At 47.4% G+C, this 19,678-nt stretch overlaps 1 protein-coding gene across 2 annotated transcripts in view; it reads left to right on the top strand.

The window, feature by feature from the left end:
* Window positions 1–17,225: 17,225 nt before the first annotated feature.
* Pkc98E (Protein kinase C) overlaps window positions 17,226–19,678 on the top strand; it is a 46,866-nt gene continuing 44,413 nt past the window's right edge. For both annotated transcript variants that reach the window (XM_077666421.1, XM_077666422.1), the window contains exons 1-2: window positions 17,226–17,838; window positions 19,347–19,398. In XM_077666421.1, coding sequence (XP_077522547.1) covers window positions 17,476–17,838; window positions 19,347–19,398 — 415 coding nt within the window. In that variant the 5' untranslated portion in view covers window positions 17,226–17,475. The remainder of the gene's footprint in view (window positions 17,839–19,346; window positions 19,399–19,678) is intronic.

Below are 19,678 nucleotides of genomic sequence, written 5' to 3'. Positions count from 1 at the left end.
TCTCCCCCTTCCCTGTCTTATATTTTTAATAACAATTTCGAGGCAAAAACTTAAACTTGGCTGTGTGGTCGAGGGTAATGCAATGACATCACAAACATTATTGACAAAATTCACACAGTATGCACATTACATTACTAAAGTAGCAGCAGCAAGTAATGGCTCCATTCGTGGAATGCCTGAAGTGGTCTAATGCATGTCTATTTTTGTTTGACAAGCATGTAATAGGTACTAATGAGCTAGTAATGTGTGTGATGTTGCAGTGTTGCCCATAGGAATCACTTGAATTGATGTCTTGAAAATGGCCAGCTTTAAAATTTATTCGTGTAGGAACAAAATGTCACATGGCTGTGTTATTTGGCAGAAACGACCAGGACAGAGGGAAGCCTACGGTAGATTTTTTGTTAAGTTATGTGCGCCCCCCAAAAACATGGAGTAGTTTTGATGCTCCCATATTTTAGCGAACTTTTAATGTTTCGGGGGCACACAACTGTTCCTAAAGTAAAAATAAAAACAAGCCCACAGTTGGTGTTCTTGGGCTTCAAGTTAGTAGCAAAAAGCATACAGGTCATGGAAGCTACCTTCTGAGGACATTCCTTTCTTTCTTTTCATTTCTTGTTACTGTTTCGGGCCTGGAGACTGCAAATTCTCCAGCATGCAAATTCTCCAAATTTGCATGCTGTTCAGACTTAGAGTTCTTTAGAGGCAGGTGAAGCTTGGCCTTTGGTGATTCATTCAAGTTTTATTCTTAGCTCACTGCTGTCAGCTTAGCATATTTCATGAATGGGCAGAATTGGTTGTAAAAGTGATATGCTTGTAATCATAAGAATTCAATTTCGAGGCACTAATTGTTGGGCGGTAGATGCAGAGTTTCAATCTTATTACATCTCCTTAAAGGGAATCACTTTTTGCTGTGTAATATAAGTGTCAAGGTAACACTTAAGCTTGCATGAGAGTCCACTTCTGGAGGTGGCTTAGCATGGAAAGCTTTATTTATTCTTTCCATACGGCAAGCGCGACCTTTCCATTTTACTTGGCTAGGCTGCACATGGAATGGACTCTTCCGTTCCCCAATTTCTGCAGTGCCGCCGTGGTGGCTTAGTGGTTATGGCGCTCGGCTGCTGGCCTGAAAGACGCGGATTCGATCCCGGCCACGGCAGTCGAATTTCGATGAAGACGAAATTCTAGAGGCCTATGTATTGCACGATGTCAGTGCACGTTAAAGGTCCCCAGGTGGTCAAAATTTCCGGAGTCCTTCACTACGGCGTCTCTCATAGCCTGAGTCGCTTTGGGACGTTAAACCGCCTTAAACCAAACCAAACCAAACCAATTTCTGCAGTCTGGAAGAGAGCTTCAGGTGCAGGTTTGTTTAATTTGTTTGTTGCCTGAAGACTGCGTGGCAGTGTAGAGGAAGATATATGGAAGGGCCGACTCACCACTGGCAGACAACTGGATAGTGTTTCATTATGAAGAGGCACCAGTAAGGGGGCTCATACAGTGGCGGCACCTAGTGACAAGAAGCGGAATATATGGAGGGGCATCTCTCTATTAGTAATTAAGTGGACACGCTGATTAAGAGAGGTACCGGTGGGGGTGGGGTTGTGATGTGATGATACGTAGAGGTTTGAATTGGAATGGATAGAAAGGTCGTCTCTTTGTTGGCAGATAAGTGGAAAATGGGACATTATGAAAAGGCACCCATTGAGGCTTGTACAATGGCGGCACCTGATGACTCAAAGTGGAGGCATCCCTCCATTTATGCTTTCTGTGAGGAGTGACACCGAAACATAGTGGATGTGGTTTAAAGGGGCCCTGAAGCACTTTACTCTGTATGAACATAGTAGAAAGCGGTTTAGTTAAGCTTGTTACGAAGGTCTGAATCGAAGTCCCCAGAACGCCCCACAGCCAATATGTAAAGTTTAAATACTCCGTGCAATCAGGCTATTAGTGCCACACTGCAAGCTTTCTATTTTGAGTGCCTTGAAAATTTATTTAAAGGGATACCGAGAATGAGGCCATCAGGTTTTTAATAAAGCCTAATAGCTGCACCTTTCATGACAGTGTTAACATTTGTTCTTTAGAAAAGGACACTTCCATGGCTAAGAAATTTGAAATTAAAATTGCACTATTTTCGAACTCGTGACGTTGCTGATGATGTCGAGTGTCATAGGTTTGCTTCTTTTTTTTGTAAATCTTTACAGTTCGTTTTCGTCGTCTTTTTTGTATTCAGGTACGCAACTTCTTATCTTCAGTTTTATTTAATAAAAAAGTCTTGCCTGATGTCATTGCAGTTTAGCTGTAGTGACAGAACAGCCTGTGGTGACTATACATGTCTGCCATTTGACTTTCTAGCCCCATTTTCGGAGAAAGTGGACTCATGGTCATTAGAAAGTGGTATTTAAAAAATCTAGGCCAATGTCACTTTGTCCACGGTGTACCTAACTGCCACGAGCAGCACTATGAGTTAACCTCCGACTTCATGGACCAGTTGGAGGTGCTAGGTTTCAATTCATGGGCCTCTTAAGGAATTTCAAAATCGGTGTGGTCAAAAGGTTCTGGTGACAAGTGCGTAGGTATAGTTGCCTTTGTGGTCACCAGGTAGCAGCACATGTTAACGGATCTGTGTAGATCATATTGTTAGTGACACTGTCGTGGCCAGCAAATGGAATTAGCGCTCCTTTTATATATTTTTCCTCAGTCTGGTAATGACTGTTGAGCAGTCCGTACTGCCAGCCCCGAGCGTTGCCAACCTTTTTCTTTCGCTGCTTATTGTATATTAAATTTTTGTGCAGCCTCACACGAGGAAAGTACCTGTGCTTGCTTGCCTTCAGGCATGTTGGCTGTGTGCTGTTCAGTTGAAATATTGTCGATGAAGCACCTTTTACATCCTTCTCATTGTTTCCGAGCACCTTGAGGGAGGAGCGCACAGCTTGCATTAGCACTTTCTTTGGTTTGCAACTCTCATCAACCTTCATCACGGTGTTCATGCTCACACTGACAATGTTGTTCAGTGGCATTTTGCATCACTTTTTCGTTTTCTTGCACGTTCTTGTTGTGAAGCATCTTGTGTTGTCCCTTCTCCGCATCTGCCTGTTTTTTTTTAAATCCTTTTTCTGATCTCTACCAAATAAGAGTATTTATCAACTTTTATTGTGGTTGTCTTCTGGTGCAGTCCTGTCAGACAAAAGGTGACAAACTGTAGTAGAAGGTGCCTAAAATGCAGAGGTCTAAATTTTGTATGCCAAAGCCTTTTGTGAGCTTGGCAGTGGCTTGAACATTTGCATAGTGGTAAAACTGATACTAAGCTGAAATGAAAATCTATGCAAAGAAGCCCTGTGTTTGATGGCTGCGCAGAAGAGATCTGCAACTTGAGGAGATCTCTAAATTTGCTTACTTCATTTGATTTTGTTTAGTCTATCCTATAGCATGCTGCAGGTCAGTGCATGGTTTTCAGTTTTAAGGATATTACAGTTCTGCATTTACATTCCCGCCTGTTAATTGATGTGGCTGTGGTTATTTCCAGCTCGAGAATGTCCCCGAGTCCACAGCAGTCTTTATTGTCACAGAAATGTGAAGTGGAACTTAAATTGGTCCTACTGACACTTGCTATTGCCCATGCCAGTTTGGCCTGAACATATGGAAATGAGCTGATATTGTGTCTTTTGCATGGCGTGGGGTGGTTGAGACAGCTGGAGTGGTTGATTCAGCAGTTTACATGAAAGCAACATTGTGAAGGGCAGAACATAGATAAAAGGTGTGCAGGGCACACCACCGCCCCAGGTGTCTTGCTCCAAGACACTTTTTCTTCATGTTATGTTTGGTACCACTGCAGTCATCTTTAGCTATGCATTATTTGCCTCAAGAGAACTGTCTTTTTAGTGTGTGTCGAAGTGTTGGCCATTGTGGAGCTGTGGGTGCATAGTTTCATTTTGAATGTAGTTCTGGTGCACATGGTTTTATGTGCGCACAGTGCATTTTATAAATGTGCACAGAATTGCAGCTGTCACAAGGCACAGGATGTACAGCAAAAGCTTACTTAGATGATAGCGGGAGTGCCCGACACACTTGGTTGATAAGCTATGCTTACCTGCATGAGGAGTTAGTATTTAGGCTTAGGTATTGGGGCATTCTGTACTCCGTTTTATACATTGCACGCAATGCTGCCAAAGCTAGCGCATCTGTTCGCACAGCTAAGTCCGCGTCCAAAAAGTAGTTCGCCATACAACCAAAGTGAATACAAGCATATTTCGTTGCGACAAAACTTAAGTGCCGCAGCTGGCACCTCCTGGACTTTGTTATACCTCTTGCTACAATTTCGTCCTGCGACTCATATCGAGACTTTGAGAAGCAAGAATTACATGTGGCGATATGATACAATGAAAGCTCGTTAATTCGAACATCGATAATTCGAATTTTCGGATAATTCGAACTACACTACTTGGTCCGGCCAAGCTCCAGAGAGGTCTGAGTATAAAAAAGCCCGTTAATTCGAAAGCAAGTCGGTTCCGCTACGGATAATTCAAACCTTTTTCCCGGTCCCGTGAAGTTCAAATTAACGAGCGTTTACTTTACAAGGTTGGCAGGCTGTATCGCTCTTACTCCATCCACACCCAAAAAGCAGTTTACCCTCAGTGAAAATTATGGCCAGATGGCCCGAACACTGAGCGCCTCAGAACTTCGAACATGATTTTCTATACTACCACTTCGTTTTATAACAATCTTTGTTTTTGTCCACTCACTCACCGAAGTTTAAAAAAAAAAAAGAATGATATGTGGCGGAGTAATATTGTTTCGCGGGCATACTGCTCCGCAGCGTTGCCTGCTGTGTATGAAACAGAGTATAGAACCTTTGGCAACCTTGGAAACCCTCAGAATCATTCTGCATAGAAAGTGGCTAGCAGAGGCCAGAACACCACATGCGTCAATAACAAGTGCAGTAGCTCCTACGGACTGCAAAGCTGCGATGCACTGTACGTGGCAGAAATGCATCGAAGCAGACCACGCGGCATTATTCAAGGCCTGGTAGGATGCATTCAAGTACCTGCTGTAAGAACTTCTACATTTTTGGAGGGAATTTGTACCTTGCATGGTTGCTAGCAGCAATATATGCAACTGATAGCTAAAATAGCTGTCTGCTTTGCGATTCATCAGCAATTATGCTTTTTGCGGCGATGTGTACAGAATCGGTGTGCCGATAGGTGTATGCAGGCGTGAAGGCTTGGCTTCTGCATTTGTCGCAGGGTTTTTTTTTTTTTTTTTTGTCGCTGAGATTTTATAGGCATATATTTGCACTGCAAAGTTGTTTACACCTGTCTTCTGGATCTTATGTTCATCTTATCACTGATTTCATTGAATATCAAGGAATGGATTGGAAGGTGCCCACTGTTTTGTGCGCTTGAGAGTTTACTTTCTCTTTGCCATTCTTCTAATGAACGTTAACCCATAGTCGAAACCCTGTATTAATGTAAACTTAAGCACATCCAGCAACTCTCCCTGACCACCTCTTCTTTTTTTTCTTGAGGGAAATGGTCGGACTACGAGAGTGTGCTGCTTAGAATTTAATTGTGTTGGTGTTTGCTATTTCACTTTCCTTTTCTGAATTAAGGCCGTCAAAAAATTAGGATGCTTGAAACCACAACGTGCTTAATTTTGTACTAATACAGTACCAGTAATACCTGCCCACTGTGACAAGTGAAGACCAATTGATGTGCTACATGTTTTGGCACTGGTTAAACATATAGAACTCCCTGTGAGCATTGCAATTGGTAGTTTCACTATTATTAGAGGGGGTGTGTTAAAATGCTACTTGCGCTTATGCAACTGTGAGTGCACATATTTGTGTGTGTGTGTTTGTGCGTGTGTGTATGTGAGTGCCATGCATGTGTGCGTATGTGCGCGACGTGTGAAATATTGCACTTCCCGGGACATTGGTGGTGTTATATTTTACGCGACTACCCAACGTGGTTTGCTTTGCAAGAATGGAAGCCAGTGCGTCGCAGGCTCGGCTGATGTGCGTCTCCTGGATGGCACAGTGGTACGAAATAAAGATATTTCTGCATCCAAAGCTGCAAGCATTTGTACCGCCACCGACATTCGCACCTCCATCAGTTACCTGCCTAGGTATTGCCGTCTGCGCATCACACTGTAGACCTTATTCATGTGACATCAGTTGCGTGGCGCACTGCAAGCAACCATGGCACGCAACAACATGTGGTTGCATTGCGTCGCAGTCACATGAGTAAGGCAGTCCGGTTGTCTGAATAAGCGGAAGGGAGGGGGCTCACTTTGTCAGCACCCTCCATTCCAGGTCTTATGGGAAATGGTGGGATCACACTTGAGCCACTCTGAATGCCTACTAGGGAGACGGTGTGCGCTGCCCCTTCCACCTTTATCCCGCGAGGAGCGGCTGATAGTTTGAGCCCTCAGGATAACAGAAGCTATGGGACTGAGGGCCCCTGCCACTAGGACCGGTCTCCTAGCCACCCTTTCTATATATTGATTTTCATCACTACCACCCTTAGTTTGTGCTTTTAGTTTCGAAATTAGTCGCCAAATCTGTGAATGAATAGAGTCGATACAAACACATTGTCCTTAGAGAAAAAATGGCTGGCAGTTTAGCATCGCTAAGCATGAAATATTGTGCGAAAGCACAGTTTTTTTCAGTTGATCTCCACCTCCATGTACCTGAAAGTGCGATTGAGGTGTCCACTGACACAGGGAGCCAGTTATGTGCGTCTTCAACTTTTCTTTGATGCCAATTTACCCTATGTACGCCAGCGGCCTATGCTCCTGTGCAGCGTTCCCGCAGCAATGTTGTCAGTGCCAATGCATATTGCTCTAGTGCTGTGTTTCTGCCACAACATTGTTCACACCAACAAATGCAAGCGCACATCTGTTACTACCGCCACATAGCTCCAAGCGTGAATATTAGTTTGATAGTAGTATTAGTGATGAAGACGTGCAATGCACAGTGCGGGGGTGTTTTGCCATTTAACACTGAGGCGGGTTCAGCTGTGGCGACAGCCTAGTACTCTCGTGCAGTGGCCAGCGAAGTTGATCTGTTCGCTCTGCCACAGAATTCTAACTCCAGTCGCAGATATTTATTTGATTTATTTTTATTTCATTTGGTACAAACACCACAAGCATACAAACATCGCAAGATCTTGCTTGAGGTTTACCCAATGGAGTAGTGCTCTCGCACTAGGAGAGGGAGATAATTCTCGCAGGAGAGAAGAATGTGGAGATGGCTTGTCACACTGGCCGTCATGTTGATGGACCAGGTGCACATCAGTAGCATGTACTGTCTCCTTATCGCCACCTGGCCCGTGAAAGCATGGTGGACGACGCTATGCATGGTACGCCATCATGGCGTCCTAGGCGTCACGTGCAGGTCACCTTAAGGTGTAGAGGTTGACTGGTTTATCCCCGGTCAGCAGCCGTACACGGGGAGGAGGATAACAGGATTAAAGAAAGAAAAGTGGATTCCGTATGGATTGTTACATGCTTATGTGTTCGTCATGGTCAGTAAATGTTTAGAGGGGCTCTGAAACATCTGAGAAGAGTGCATAAACTCGTCCAATCACTACGTTCTCTCGTCTTAAACACCAGAGCCAAATAACACATGAAGCAGAGAACCCACAATCGTGTGTGAAAGTTGGCGCGTCCTTTCCGGCTGCTTTTTTTATGCTCGCGTCGTCCTCAGTTGCATCCTCCTGTGAAAATCTGTTCAGATGTGGCTATCGGTTAGATTCAGGCGTAACGCAGCTACCATGGCCGCAGCCAGTTAGCAGTGTCGCTTGCTTCGGTGGGTGAGGCAGTTCCGCCCCCCCCTTTTCATTTTTCCATCGTTCACTCGCACCTTCCTCTCCTCCCTGGCGACTCCATTTCCTTTCCTCAGAAACCACAGTAACCGACTTTTGAGCTTGTAAGAAGTGACGAGGGGAGAGGGAAAGGCGCAAAGACGCTGAAATTCAAATCTTGACTACAGACAACTCGGCTTCTGCAAAACGCATTTAGAAAACTGTTGCTGGATGATACTCGTGAAGCGCGGCGTCCTTCAACATCCAAGGAATACCACACCTTTATTGTAAGTCCCGTTAGGAACGTCCACGGAGGACTTTTCAAAAAGAGGTCGAAGGGCGTACGCCGCCATTTTGGTCAACGGGTTGTGCTCTCAACAGTAAAGAGCTCATGATATAGCTCCCCCCACGCTTTCTCCACATTCCCACCAACTGGTTGCTTCTAGTGTCGGGAAAAGGTCTGTAGACATTACCAATAAGGGCTCTTTGAGCGTCGCCACTTTGCTTAAAGAGCTCTTGTGTGCGCCCCGCGCTAGCGCGGTGAAAGCGGCAGCGGAACCGGTTTGCAACAGCCCAGAGAGGGGGTGTTTCGGCATCATCCTCGCCCGATAGAATAGCGCTCAAGCCATGACATTTTAATACAATAACGGTTATCAGGAAAGGAAAGTCGCGGTATCTGTTTCTCTCCAGTGAACACGAACCGCTTCCATCGAAACACAGTCGCTGTGGTCGAGATTAAACCCGCGACGTCGTGCAGAACAGCCGAACACTGTAACCACTGAGCTGCCGCGATGGGTACATTTTAATAGAGACTTTTAGCAGAGCGTGTGCCGCGTATTACCACTATAACGCGGCGCTGCGGTGTTCTCCCCGACTCTCTTCCTCATGGCTTAAATTCTTTCAGGTCACCCAAAACTTATTCATGGCTTGAAATTCTTTCAGTCGGCACGACACACGGGGAGCGAGCCAGGAACAAGGAGATGCATGCATAAATTGGTTGTTGGAGAAAGGAAATGGCGCAGTATCTGTCTCACATCTCGGCGGACACCTGAACCGCGCCGTAAGGGAAGGGATAACTGCCATCTGTACAGACTTGCCATCGGAGACTGTCAAAAGGCTCACGCGTTTTGAGGTTATTTATTCACGTGACGTAATAACGCGCCTATGCAGGCAACTGGCAGCGCAGCAACATGGCGGTCGAGCGCTGAGGTCGCACACATGGAGGGAAAAGCTCAAAAGGGCGCATTCAGCGATAACATTGAAGCTTGGTCATAAAATGTAAAACGGAAGGAGTCGGTCTCCCACGTGACGCACCAAGTGATGGCGTGTGGTGATGTCTATGACTATCACCGGCCAGCCTTAGCGCAAGCTCCGCTCTGTCCTGAGCTTTTTTTTCTCCCATGACCGCACACTGTAGACACGAATTACCCTTTATTAAAGTAAAAGTTGAGTAAGCTGTCCTCTAGCCCACACTCTTAACAAAAAACATCCAAATGGGAGTTTATATGGCTTGACATCCAGAGCACACCCAAAAGGAGGTCTTATTTTATTTCTGAAATGAAAAAATTAATTTTGTAGCGGCAGCTACATTACAGTAGCATTTCGAGCCTTCAGCGTGGCGGTGGCACTTGACAGTGGCGGCACCGCCACGGGGTTGGTCACGTGACCAGCCACGTGGTGCGGAGCAGCTGCTGCTGCCGGCGGCGCGGCGCGGCGCGCGCGCGAAATCGAGCTGCAACAGCTGCGCGCATGCGCCGTGTCAAGTGGGACGAAGATGGAGGAGGAACGCCCAGCGAAGCGGAGCGGCGAAATACTGACTGTGCAATTCGACTGAGCGAGTTCCACTCGGCCAGCTGTATAGCTATCGCGTCACTCCAGGTTTAACCAGAGCTAAACCACAGCCAATTTTTGGGGGAAAGGAAATGGCACACTATCCGTTTCACATATCGGCGGACACCTCAACCACGCCGTAAGGGAAATGATAGAGGGGGTGAAAGAAGAAAGAGGTGCCGTAGTGGAGGGCTCCGGAATAATTTCGACCACCTGGGGATCTTTAAGTGCATTGACATCGCACAGCACACGGGCGCCTTTGCGTTTCGCCTCCATCGAAACGCAGCCGCCGCGGTCGGGTTCGAACCCGGGAACTCTGGATCAGTAGCCGAGCGCGCTAACCACTGAGCCACCGCGGCAGGTAAGATGAAAATTTGTTTTTGAGGAAAGGAAATGGTGCAGTCCCACATCTCAGTGGGCACCCGAACAGCGCCGTAAAGGAAGGTGGGAGGGAAAGAGAAGAAGAGGTGCCGCACAGCAAACGGGAGCCTTTGCGTTTCGCCTCAATCGAAGCGCGTTCGCGGCGGTCGGGTTCGAACCCGGGTTAGAGAGCTCGGCTACTGATCGGGGGTTCCCGGGTTCGAACCCGACCGCGGCGGCTGCGTTTCGGTGGAGGCGAAACGCAAAGGCGCCCGTGTGCTGTGCGATGTCAGTGCACGTTAAAGATCCCCAGGTGGTCGAAGTTATTCCGGAGCCCTCCACTACGGCACCTCTTCCTTATTTCACTCCCTCCTTTATCCCTTCTCTTACGGCGCGGTTAAGGTGCCCGCCGATATGTGAGACAGATACTGCTCCATTTCCTTTCCCCAAAAAACCAATTTTCAACTCCGGATCAGTAGCCGAGCGCCTAACCACTGAGCTACCGCAGCGGGTCTACTCCACTTTACAAGGGATGTATTTGGAGTGCAAGGGAGCAAAATTTTCACTACCCTCAGAACTGGAACGCAAAAATGGCGACATCATTTATCCATCTTCATTGATCAAAAGGGGAGAATCCTCCTTTGCGCCCCCATAATTCAGTGCATGGAGTAAAATAGGTCATTTACCATTCACTCCATCAATATGGAGTAAATATTTCCACATATCAATTTTCAAGGGCGGCGCGAACCATTTAAACTCTCATTTGGGTTGATCATTGTTTGCAGTGCACTCCCTTTTAGGGGCTGGGTATTCTGCCCAAGCCTTGTGGTAGATTTCCGTCGCTAAAAATGCGGAATACTTACTTTGGCGCGGTTCAGGTGTCCAGGTGTCAGGGTTCTTCCTTGTAAAATAAAACTTCAGATATATAATGCGCTATTTGCCTCACGCATTAATTACTGTTCCTTAGTTTGGCTCACAACTACTAAAACAAACATAGAGAAAATTTCATTGCTCCAAAAGAAAGCCATTCGTCATATTGCGAATCTTGATTACTTAGGTCATACTCGACAAGCTCTCCAGGCGCACAATGTTGTAAGGATTCAAAATATGTACGAATTGCGAATTCTGTTGTCATACTATTTCCCTTCCAGCTTCAGATCAATGGTAGAAGGTAACACACTGCTAAAAGAAAATAGCCATCCAGTAAACACACGCAACACAGACAAATGGCTAGTACCGTTTTTTCGAACAGACTACAGGCTGCAGACACTAGAATACAATCTTCCCGCAATTCTCAACAAATACAAAGACACGAATAAATCTACCAAAGCTACACTACGTCATTATTTTGTAATGATGTAACCTGATGTTCTTTCTCTTAGCTGAAAATTTCTCTCCAGTTTTCCTTAGTTTTTTTTTAACAAACTTCTCGTTTAAAGTGTTAATAAAGTGTGTAAGATTTGCTGTCATTTATTGAGCTGATTGTATGCATATTTCCTTGCAGTTAGTGTTACTTGCCGAACTGATATTTTTGGTGTCCTCTTAATATAACTATATGTTCACTGCATTTACTTGAATCCATGATACCCTTTTGTTTCATTGTTGTATCAACTATTTTCTTCTCGATGTATATGAATATTCTTTTAATGTGTGCTGTTATGCCTTGTAACGGCTGGCTGGGGCCTCGTCAAGCTGTTTACGCACAGCTTTTAGCCCAGTCAGCCGACCAGAACCTTCTGGGAAATAAATTGAAATTGAAATTGAAAGATATATGAGACAGATACTGCGCCATTTCCTTTCCCCAAAAGACCAATTATTATTATTATTACGCTTGGCAACGGAAACCAACTCTCTTCTAAACATGCGAAGCTCTATCAGTTGCGATGATTTTAACCGAAGTTTAAATCCCCTTTGTTTGCTAACTTCGAGACCTCCGGTACGTGTCACGTTTTAAACCTCCTCCCATTGATAACTGCATAAAATTACTGTGCTTTGCAGGGGGATAATATGCTTCCGATGTCGATGCACGTTAAGGAACCCCAGGTGGTTTAAATTAATCCGGAGCACTCCACTGCGGCATCTGTTATAGCCTATTTGTCGCTTATTCGGGACATCAAACCCCACAATAACAGCTGACACTGCAAAACTTGCAGAGCGTCAGGAGAATCCTCGATTGGCGTAATTTAAACGCGGTGTAAGCGCCTTTTAAGCTTCCTTATGCAGTCTAAGCTTTAATCCGAAAGTTTTTCGCACCTTGACAAAGCGCTTGAAGTCCTGGATTCTGATTGGCAAGAGCCCGCGTTTTGAATATTCTGCGCACCTGGGGGCGCTGTCATATTGGCCATTGTGACATATAGAGTCAAGTACCGCGAGATAGACACGTTGTGCGTTGCGTGCGGAGAGGAGGAGGAAACGGCTGAACACTTGATACTTTTCTGTAAAGGACTTCACCCTGCAGTGGAAAGCAGCGGGGCTGATTTACCCAAGGCATTGGGGTTTAGGGACGGCGAAGGGAAAGTAGATTTTAAGAGGTTAGAATAGCCAAGCGAAGGTTATCTAACTGGTGGCTAAAATCAAGACAAGAGTAAAATTTCACAAGTCATGGCTAGGTGGCTTGAGCCACCGCCCGATCCATCCATCCATCCACCCACCCATCCATCCATCCATCCATCCATCCATCCATCCATCCATCCATCCATCCATCCATCCATCCATCCATCCATCCATCCATCCATCCATCGTCATGGCAACCATCCTGTCCATATGTGGCGCGCTTGGCAAGTGCCACCTATCGCCTTCCTTTTCTTTTTGATTTTTGAAGCGAAAAGCTTCACTACTTTAGGTAAAGCAGTCGTCGCGTAGGCCGGAGAATGACCTTGAACGACATTCAGCCCAACCAAGGGTAGCCTTGTATGACCATATGTGGTACAGTTATGGTGTCGAACCCCTGACCTTTGGCCTCTTGGCCTTGACATCGGGTTGACCTTTGACATTAAGAATATCCGATGGGGTGATGTGAAGTCACGTGATGACATCCGATGGGGGGCTGTCGTAAGACCATGTGGTAGCACGTCATAGCCAAGTGATCGTGTGGGTATACACTTATAGAATGGCTGCCGCGAGCGTGTAGCGGAGCTGCCATGGACGAGCCTCAGACGCTTAGCAAGCGTGCTTGCTTTTCGCTGTATTCCAGGGCTAGCCAAGTTAAGCCACTGCCATTTTTTTTTATTTCTTGCTCTCTTTCTTTTTGCCTTCTTTATTTCCTGCTGAGCTGGAAGAGCCGTGTTCAGTACCGGCCGCGTTTCGATAGAACCTTTTCGATGGAGGTGGAACACAAAAGGCGCCCGTGTGCTGTGTCATGTCAGTGCACGTTAAAGATCCCCAAGTGGTCGAAATTATGCCGGAGCCGTCCACTACGGCGCCGCTTTCTCTCTTTATTTTTTCCCTTCATCCCATCCCTCACGGTGTGGTTACTGCGCCTTTCCTTACCTCAAAAACCAATTTTCATTTTTTCTTTCTCCTTATTTTCCTCCCTCTTTACTTCGAAAATCCCGTTAGCTTTCGCACACTTCTTCGGAAGCGAGAAGAAAACGCCTTGTAATTAATAAATATCCACTCGAAAAGGGCTCACGTGTATCCCTGTTTTCGGCCAAGTTCGATGTCATTGACAGTTATCTGCCTTTGTAATCGATTTTGTGTTCTGCTTTTGACTCTGTTCGCTAGCTATTTCTGTTGCAATGCACTTATCGTTTTAATTATTATGTCTGTGCCCCACTCCTGTCTAAGCTAGGCCTGTAACACAGGTCGGGAGTATTTGCTATTTGCTAAATAATGATGTTAGCGGTTTACCTCGAGTTCTGCAGGTCTAAAACTTTGGAATTAATAGTTGAATGACTGTTAAGAAAACTATACGAAGGAAAAAATACAGGGGCGATAAAAAAGGAATGAGGACAAAGCGGTGCCTACATTGTACGCTTCTCGAATTTCTTTTCATCGTGCTTGCACTTGAACGGCAACAAAAAGGTGATAGAGTTGTCTATATGATACAATCATGGGTGACTCTACTAGCTTAGTTATGATACCCAACAAACACAAAACCTCCTCAAAATCTCCCTGAAATATCCCATCAGGACATTTGGAATGTCCCCAGGAGGTCCTCATTTTTCCCGAAGACATCCAAAAAACGTCCCCACAACTAGCCGTGTCCAAAAAGTTCTGCGTCCCAGGGACGGCCCCACCCCAAAAGGTTAATACTAGATTTCTCGGCTCTGGCTCAATAAAATTATTTCTTCTTTTTCATGCAGACTTCAGGAATATAGGCGCACATATGTGACAAATTTCAGGCACATGCTTACGTTACAGGTGGTGTAATACATCTGTCCACTCGCGTGAATGTTTGCTGGCTAGGCCATTTAGACTTACCTGTTTACATATAGCGATCAGCTTTTGTGTTTGTTTGACCATTTAAGCGCACAAATTTGTTTATTTCTTCGCGCTTTGGCGGTGCGCACTCTAGGCAAGAATTGTCTTTGTCTTGAAGCCGCCATAGCGGCGGCTTCAACTTGCGCACAAGGACGTCACAGAACGATACACGCTGGCGTTGTCGAAACAGGAAACAAGCGCAATTGCCTCTCGTTGTGCCGCCGTATATGTGCACGGCGACGCGACGCGTGTTTTGACGCTTGTTTCGGGAGTCAAGATATGGCTTGACCGCACGCCGACGCTGAGCTCCACCCATGGTACAACATACCTGAAAGAAACTTTGCAAGAAGAAATAATCTCTACTGATGTAAGTTTACTCCATTCGACAGAAACGAACGTCTGCTTCACGCCCAAATCAGGTCATTTCAGATGCAGACTTTCAAGTCAAGAACTGGACAAGTAAATAGGACTCTCTCTTTTTTTTTGGCCAAAACATTATTTAGGCAACGTTTAGAGATTTTCTAAGGCCGAAAAATGATGTCCCGTGTATGTCCACGGGACAGCCTCATTATGGAAAAAATAAAAACGAGGCGTTGCGGTCTCACCCGCCGCGATGGCTCAGTGGTTCGGGCGCTCGACTACTGACCCGGAGTTCCCGGGTTCGAACGCGACAGCGGAGGCTGCGTTTTTATGGAGGAAAAACGCTAAGGCGCCCGTGTGCTGTGCGATGTCAGTGCACGTTAAATATCCCCAGGTGGTCGAAATTATTCCGGAGCCCTCCACTACGGCACCTCTTCATTCCTTTCTTCTTTCGCTCCCTCCTTTCCCCTTCCCTTACGGCGTGGTTCAGGTTTCCAACGATATATGAGACAGATACTGCGCCATTTCCTTCCCCAAAAACCAATTAAAAAAAACGAGCAGGGTCGTCGCCAGGATATTCGTAGCGAGAAGGCGGAATCAAATTCCGATTGGAATGCTGTGTTTCTGGCGTTGCCTCCTCATAAAAATAAAATGAACAAAATGCAGCGCAGCTCCTGGGCTGCATCATCAGGTAGCATCCTTCTCGTACGGGGTTTGAAGGAAGCAGCAAATTTTTTATGTCGTTTGGAAAATTTCGAGGTTGCGGCTGCCAGCCGTCGCCTTGCCTTGGCGCCTAATCACTGTAAATAAAGCGAAAAACTGCACAAGTCCCAAATTTTGGTATCAGTCGCCGTGCGCCTGTCTTCGAAACGTTAGTGCTGTACGTACGCGACGAATTTTGTAACTTAGCGCGCGCCGAGATGACAAATAAGTGGAAGAACTACGGGCTGTCCGCCTCAGGCTTTTTCTCGCTTTCCCGTAGGAACACGCGCGTGCGCTCCTAAATATGAAGTGAACGCAGCTAGCCACCCTAACGCAACGTCAACACAGTCAAATCAGCCGTCTGCGCAAAGTCTGTGATGTCAAGTTTCGGCCAATTGTAGCCAAGTGTCGGTACGACTCATGGAGGAAGGAAACGATTTTCCTTTCTTTGTGCTACAACTAGATCGATGAACTGCTGTCCAGTGGCTCCACTGCGGCGCTGTCAACTACGCACGCGACGCGTCGATAGCGCGTTCGTTCACACCGGAAAGACATCGCGAGAGATAACAGTACAATGCTGGCGCCAAGTGAAAGAATCTGCAGGAAGCAAAGGGAAAACAATGAATTAGGAAAGCTGTGTCTCCCTGAAGTAATCTGCCCTCCACCCGATTCGTGGTGTCCTTCGGCGATTCGAGCCGTTCGCGATGTAGTATATATAAATCAAATAGTCTATGTTTATCTTGCACTCTAAATATATATATAGCTCCTTTTCCTGTCACGTCGCTTGTTACCTGGAAGCGCCCGCGCTGTCCATCTAGCGAGCGATATTTACTTCCCGTAGTGAAGTCATCGCGCTTCTTGATAACAGCTATAGTGTGAGCTGTGCGTCATCTCTCGCTCTCACTTCCTTGCGATGAGTCGGCGACGAAAACATCCTCTAGACCTTGCAGGCGCCCTTTTATTAACACGCGCTGTCCACTTGGGCGGCTATCATTTTCATTGCTAGTGCGTATTCCTGACGCGTAGCGTGAATGTGATTTTTGGTTTTTCAAATCGGACCCGTGCATAGGACGCGAAATCCCTTCTGCACAAGTGTAGTCGTACCGCAATTGAGTATTGTCTCACCTAAGCGGTTTTGAAATAAGCATATTGATCATCTGGTAGTAAAGTGTTTAATTCATTGCTATTGTATGCCGCTTGCGATTAGAGCTACAGGTAAAAGCGGCATACGCACAAATAAAAAAAAGGGAAATCCTGCGGTATGACTTCCCCGCATAGTTCCGGCGCCACGCAGAGCAACTCGCTTTGGCGAGCGCCGATATGCTTGTTGATTGCTTCTCGAGCGCCGGCCAACGCATCAGGTACTGCTCTCGCGCGCTTCGTCCCATCTCGCGATGCGTCGATGAGCCAGCGACAATGCGCGGCTGAAGCTCGTCTCTGTTGCGGTTGATAAAAAGCTGCGACCCGGCAGTAATGAGCAGCCGTGCCTAAAGAGTTGACGAGCAGACGGCTCAAGCGAAACGAGGCCTAACGGCGACTCGGCGCTTCCTCTCTCCCTCGAACGGTGGCTGACGCGTTCCCTTCTTCGAGCGAGTTCCAGCGCCGCCAGTCGCGACACGCCGAGATATGACGTCAAGCGTGGCGTCGAGAGCGTGCCGGCGCCGCGGGTCTCGGCAGTGTGTGTGGCAGCGGTCGTCAAAATAAAGGAGCGCGTCCGACGACTGCGGCTTCGCGGACATACTGCGCGTGCGCCGCGGCTGTTCACGCATTGTGGGATAGCTGGCTTGACCCGCATAATTAGTCCTCGCGAAATCGGCCGTTCGTGAGGCCGGGACGAAGTAATTTGGAGGCAGTTTTTGCCGATCGAGAGAGGCCGGGGACGTCCGAGCGGCGCAGCGGACGAGCCGGCGCCGATATGCGAGGATCGCGGCGCTTCGAGGGCTGCTGAGGGCCCCGCGGGAACCACCGGCGCGCAGAGCCCCAAGCTCCGGAGAGGGCCGCAGACATGCCAAGCTTTACGGGCACCGTCAAGCTGAAGATATGCGAAGCCGTGGAGCTCAAGCCGACAGACTTGACCACCCGGCACGCGAACGTGGTCGGCTCGAAGCCTCAACTGATGCTGATAGACCCCTACGTGTCCATCAATGTCGATGATATCCTCATCAGCCGATCCAGCACCAAGCAGCGGACCTTCAAGCCCGTCTGGAACGAGTACTTCACGGCCGAGGTGCACGGCGCCCAGAACCTGGGCTTCACCGTGTTCCACGCGGCTCTGCCTTCGGACGATTTCGTCGCCAACTGCAGCGTCTCTTTCGACGAGCTGGCCAACTCGGCCAAGGAGCAAGGCAGCAACGAGAACGACATTTGGGTAAGCGCGGCCATTCCTTCAATCGCGTCGTCCCCTCTCCTCCCCACCCCCTGGCCGCCGCCGCTGCTCCGATCCCCGGCCGTCGCGGATAAATCGGGAAACATTCGGCCGGTCGGAACGCCCATTCACCACGTACTGCGACGCGATGTCCACCCCGACTGCCACTGCTGTGTGCTGGCGATCGCGCGCGCTGTCTGGCCCGCAGCGCGCGGTATTGGCTGCAGCGCCGCGGCCAGTGTATATCGCCGACTGCACGGATGCTTCACGTACGCCGCGCGCCAAGGTGTGATGCGCCGGCCGGCGTGCTCGATCGGCCCGCCTCGCGAGCCAAAATCGCCAGATTATTGTTTACCTTGCGACGAGCGTCTCAAGGTCTTTTCGTGCGCGGCACAGGGGCTTGTGAAATCGCCGTCCTCACCCCCCTCCTCGCCACTTCCATGTTTACTCCTCGCAGAGGCATGTAGACTGGGCGGCCGCAATTAAGGACGCGTCGAGCGACCCGGCCTAGCGTGGTTGATTGCGGTCAATTTGTCGGCGGGCGACGGAGCGCGAAAGACTCTGCCATTGTCTCCAGGCGATGGCGTGTAACCGATATTCCGGCGCACTGTCGTCACGTCGTAACGGGACTCTGGCCGTTGTAGTGTGTATGTCGCGCGCCTATAGCCGCTTCTACGCTCGGCGCTTGTATACGTGTAGCATGGTGTCGATGGAAGACCTCCACGCCGAGTTCAGTAACAAAATCTGCAGTTTTCTGCTGTACTGTGTATATACATACGTAACTACTGTGCCAATTAGCAAGCTTTCAGAAGCTACCCCCCTTTTTTTATGTTACGTAACAGAAAGACAACCATAATACGTAAAGGTGTTATGACCGTGACACATTTGTCTACTGTGTCGAGCTTAGCTGAGCACCTCGCTTGGTTTCTGTTCATGTAGACGACACTCAGTGTGGCGGCAAGTGCTGAATGATTGCCTCTTGCACATATCCTGTGTGAGGAGCACCTATGTCTAATATTTTCTAAGCTTGCTTCAGTTATATGCATGTTCCACACAGGTCTTGTTGGGCTGTATGAAGCGTTTCTTTTCATATTGTTGGCAGCTGTGACACAGTTCTATTTGTGAAGCTATAGAGCTGTGAACTTGCTTTAGAGATGAATGGGCTTAAAACTGACGTTTACTAGACAATCGGGATTTGTGAAGCAAAGTGGGCTGAGTGTGAAAGACCTAGATTTGTTGACGTGTAGAGCCGTCCCTCCTGCGCGCTGTCGTGACTGTCATCATCATTCCAAATTATTTTTTTTGTACAGCAAGAGCAGCATAAAAATGCATGGAGGATATATAGCTGTAGAAATGTGTGAGGGCAAGTTCAGAATGGCTAGTTGTAGAGACACAGCTGTTTAAGACATGTAGTTTTAAATAAGTTCGCCTACTGCAGCCTTTGCTTTTGTCATTTTCGCATTGCTATGTCTGAGCCTGACACTAATAGGAAATGTGACTTGTTTTTACAGATTGACCTTGAGCCTGGAGGGAAGATCCATGTGGTCATCGAATTGGTCTCAGGTAAGTTAACAGGAAATAGCTGATTACACACTTGTTTTTTCTTAGTCGAACGAGCTGAAAGGACTTGGTAGGAAGAATCTGCAAAGAATCTGGTCCTTGCTGAAAGTAAGGAATGCATTTGATAGAAACGTCAGTGGCAAGTTCCTCTCATGTGTTCTATGCATAGTTAGCAGTTGGTCACTGCCTCGTAAACACTCTCTCATGCAGCTGCCAATATTTCACCGGTGTCAGCCAACATTTCCGGGGTTCTCAGCAACCTGTCTTTGTTTTTCTGAAGCTT

Source organism: Amblyomma americanum, chromosome 5, assembly GCF_052857255.1.
Source record: "Amblyomma americanum isolate KBUSLIRL-KWMA chromosome 5, ASM5285725v1, whole genome shotgun sequence".
In the NCBI taxonomy this organism is placed as follows: Eukaryota; Metazoa; Arthropoda; class Arachnida; order Ixodida; family Ixodidae; genus Amblyomma; species Amblyomma americanum.
The sequence above is the reverse complement of the archived record's forward strand: the minus strand, read 5'-3'. Positions and strand labels throughout refer to the sequence as shown.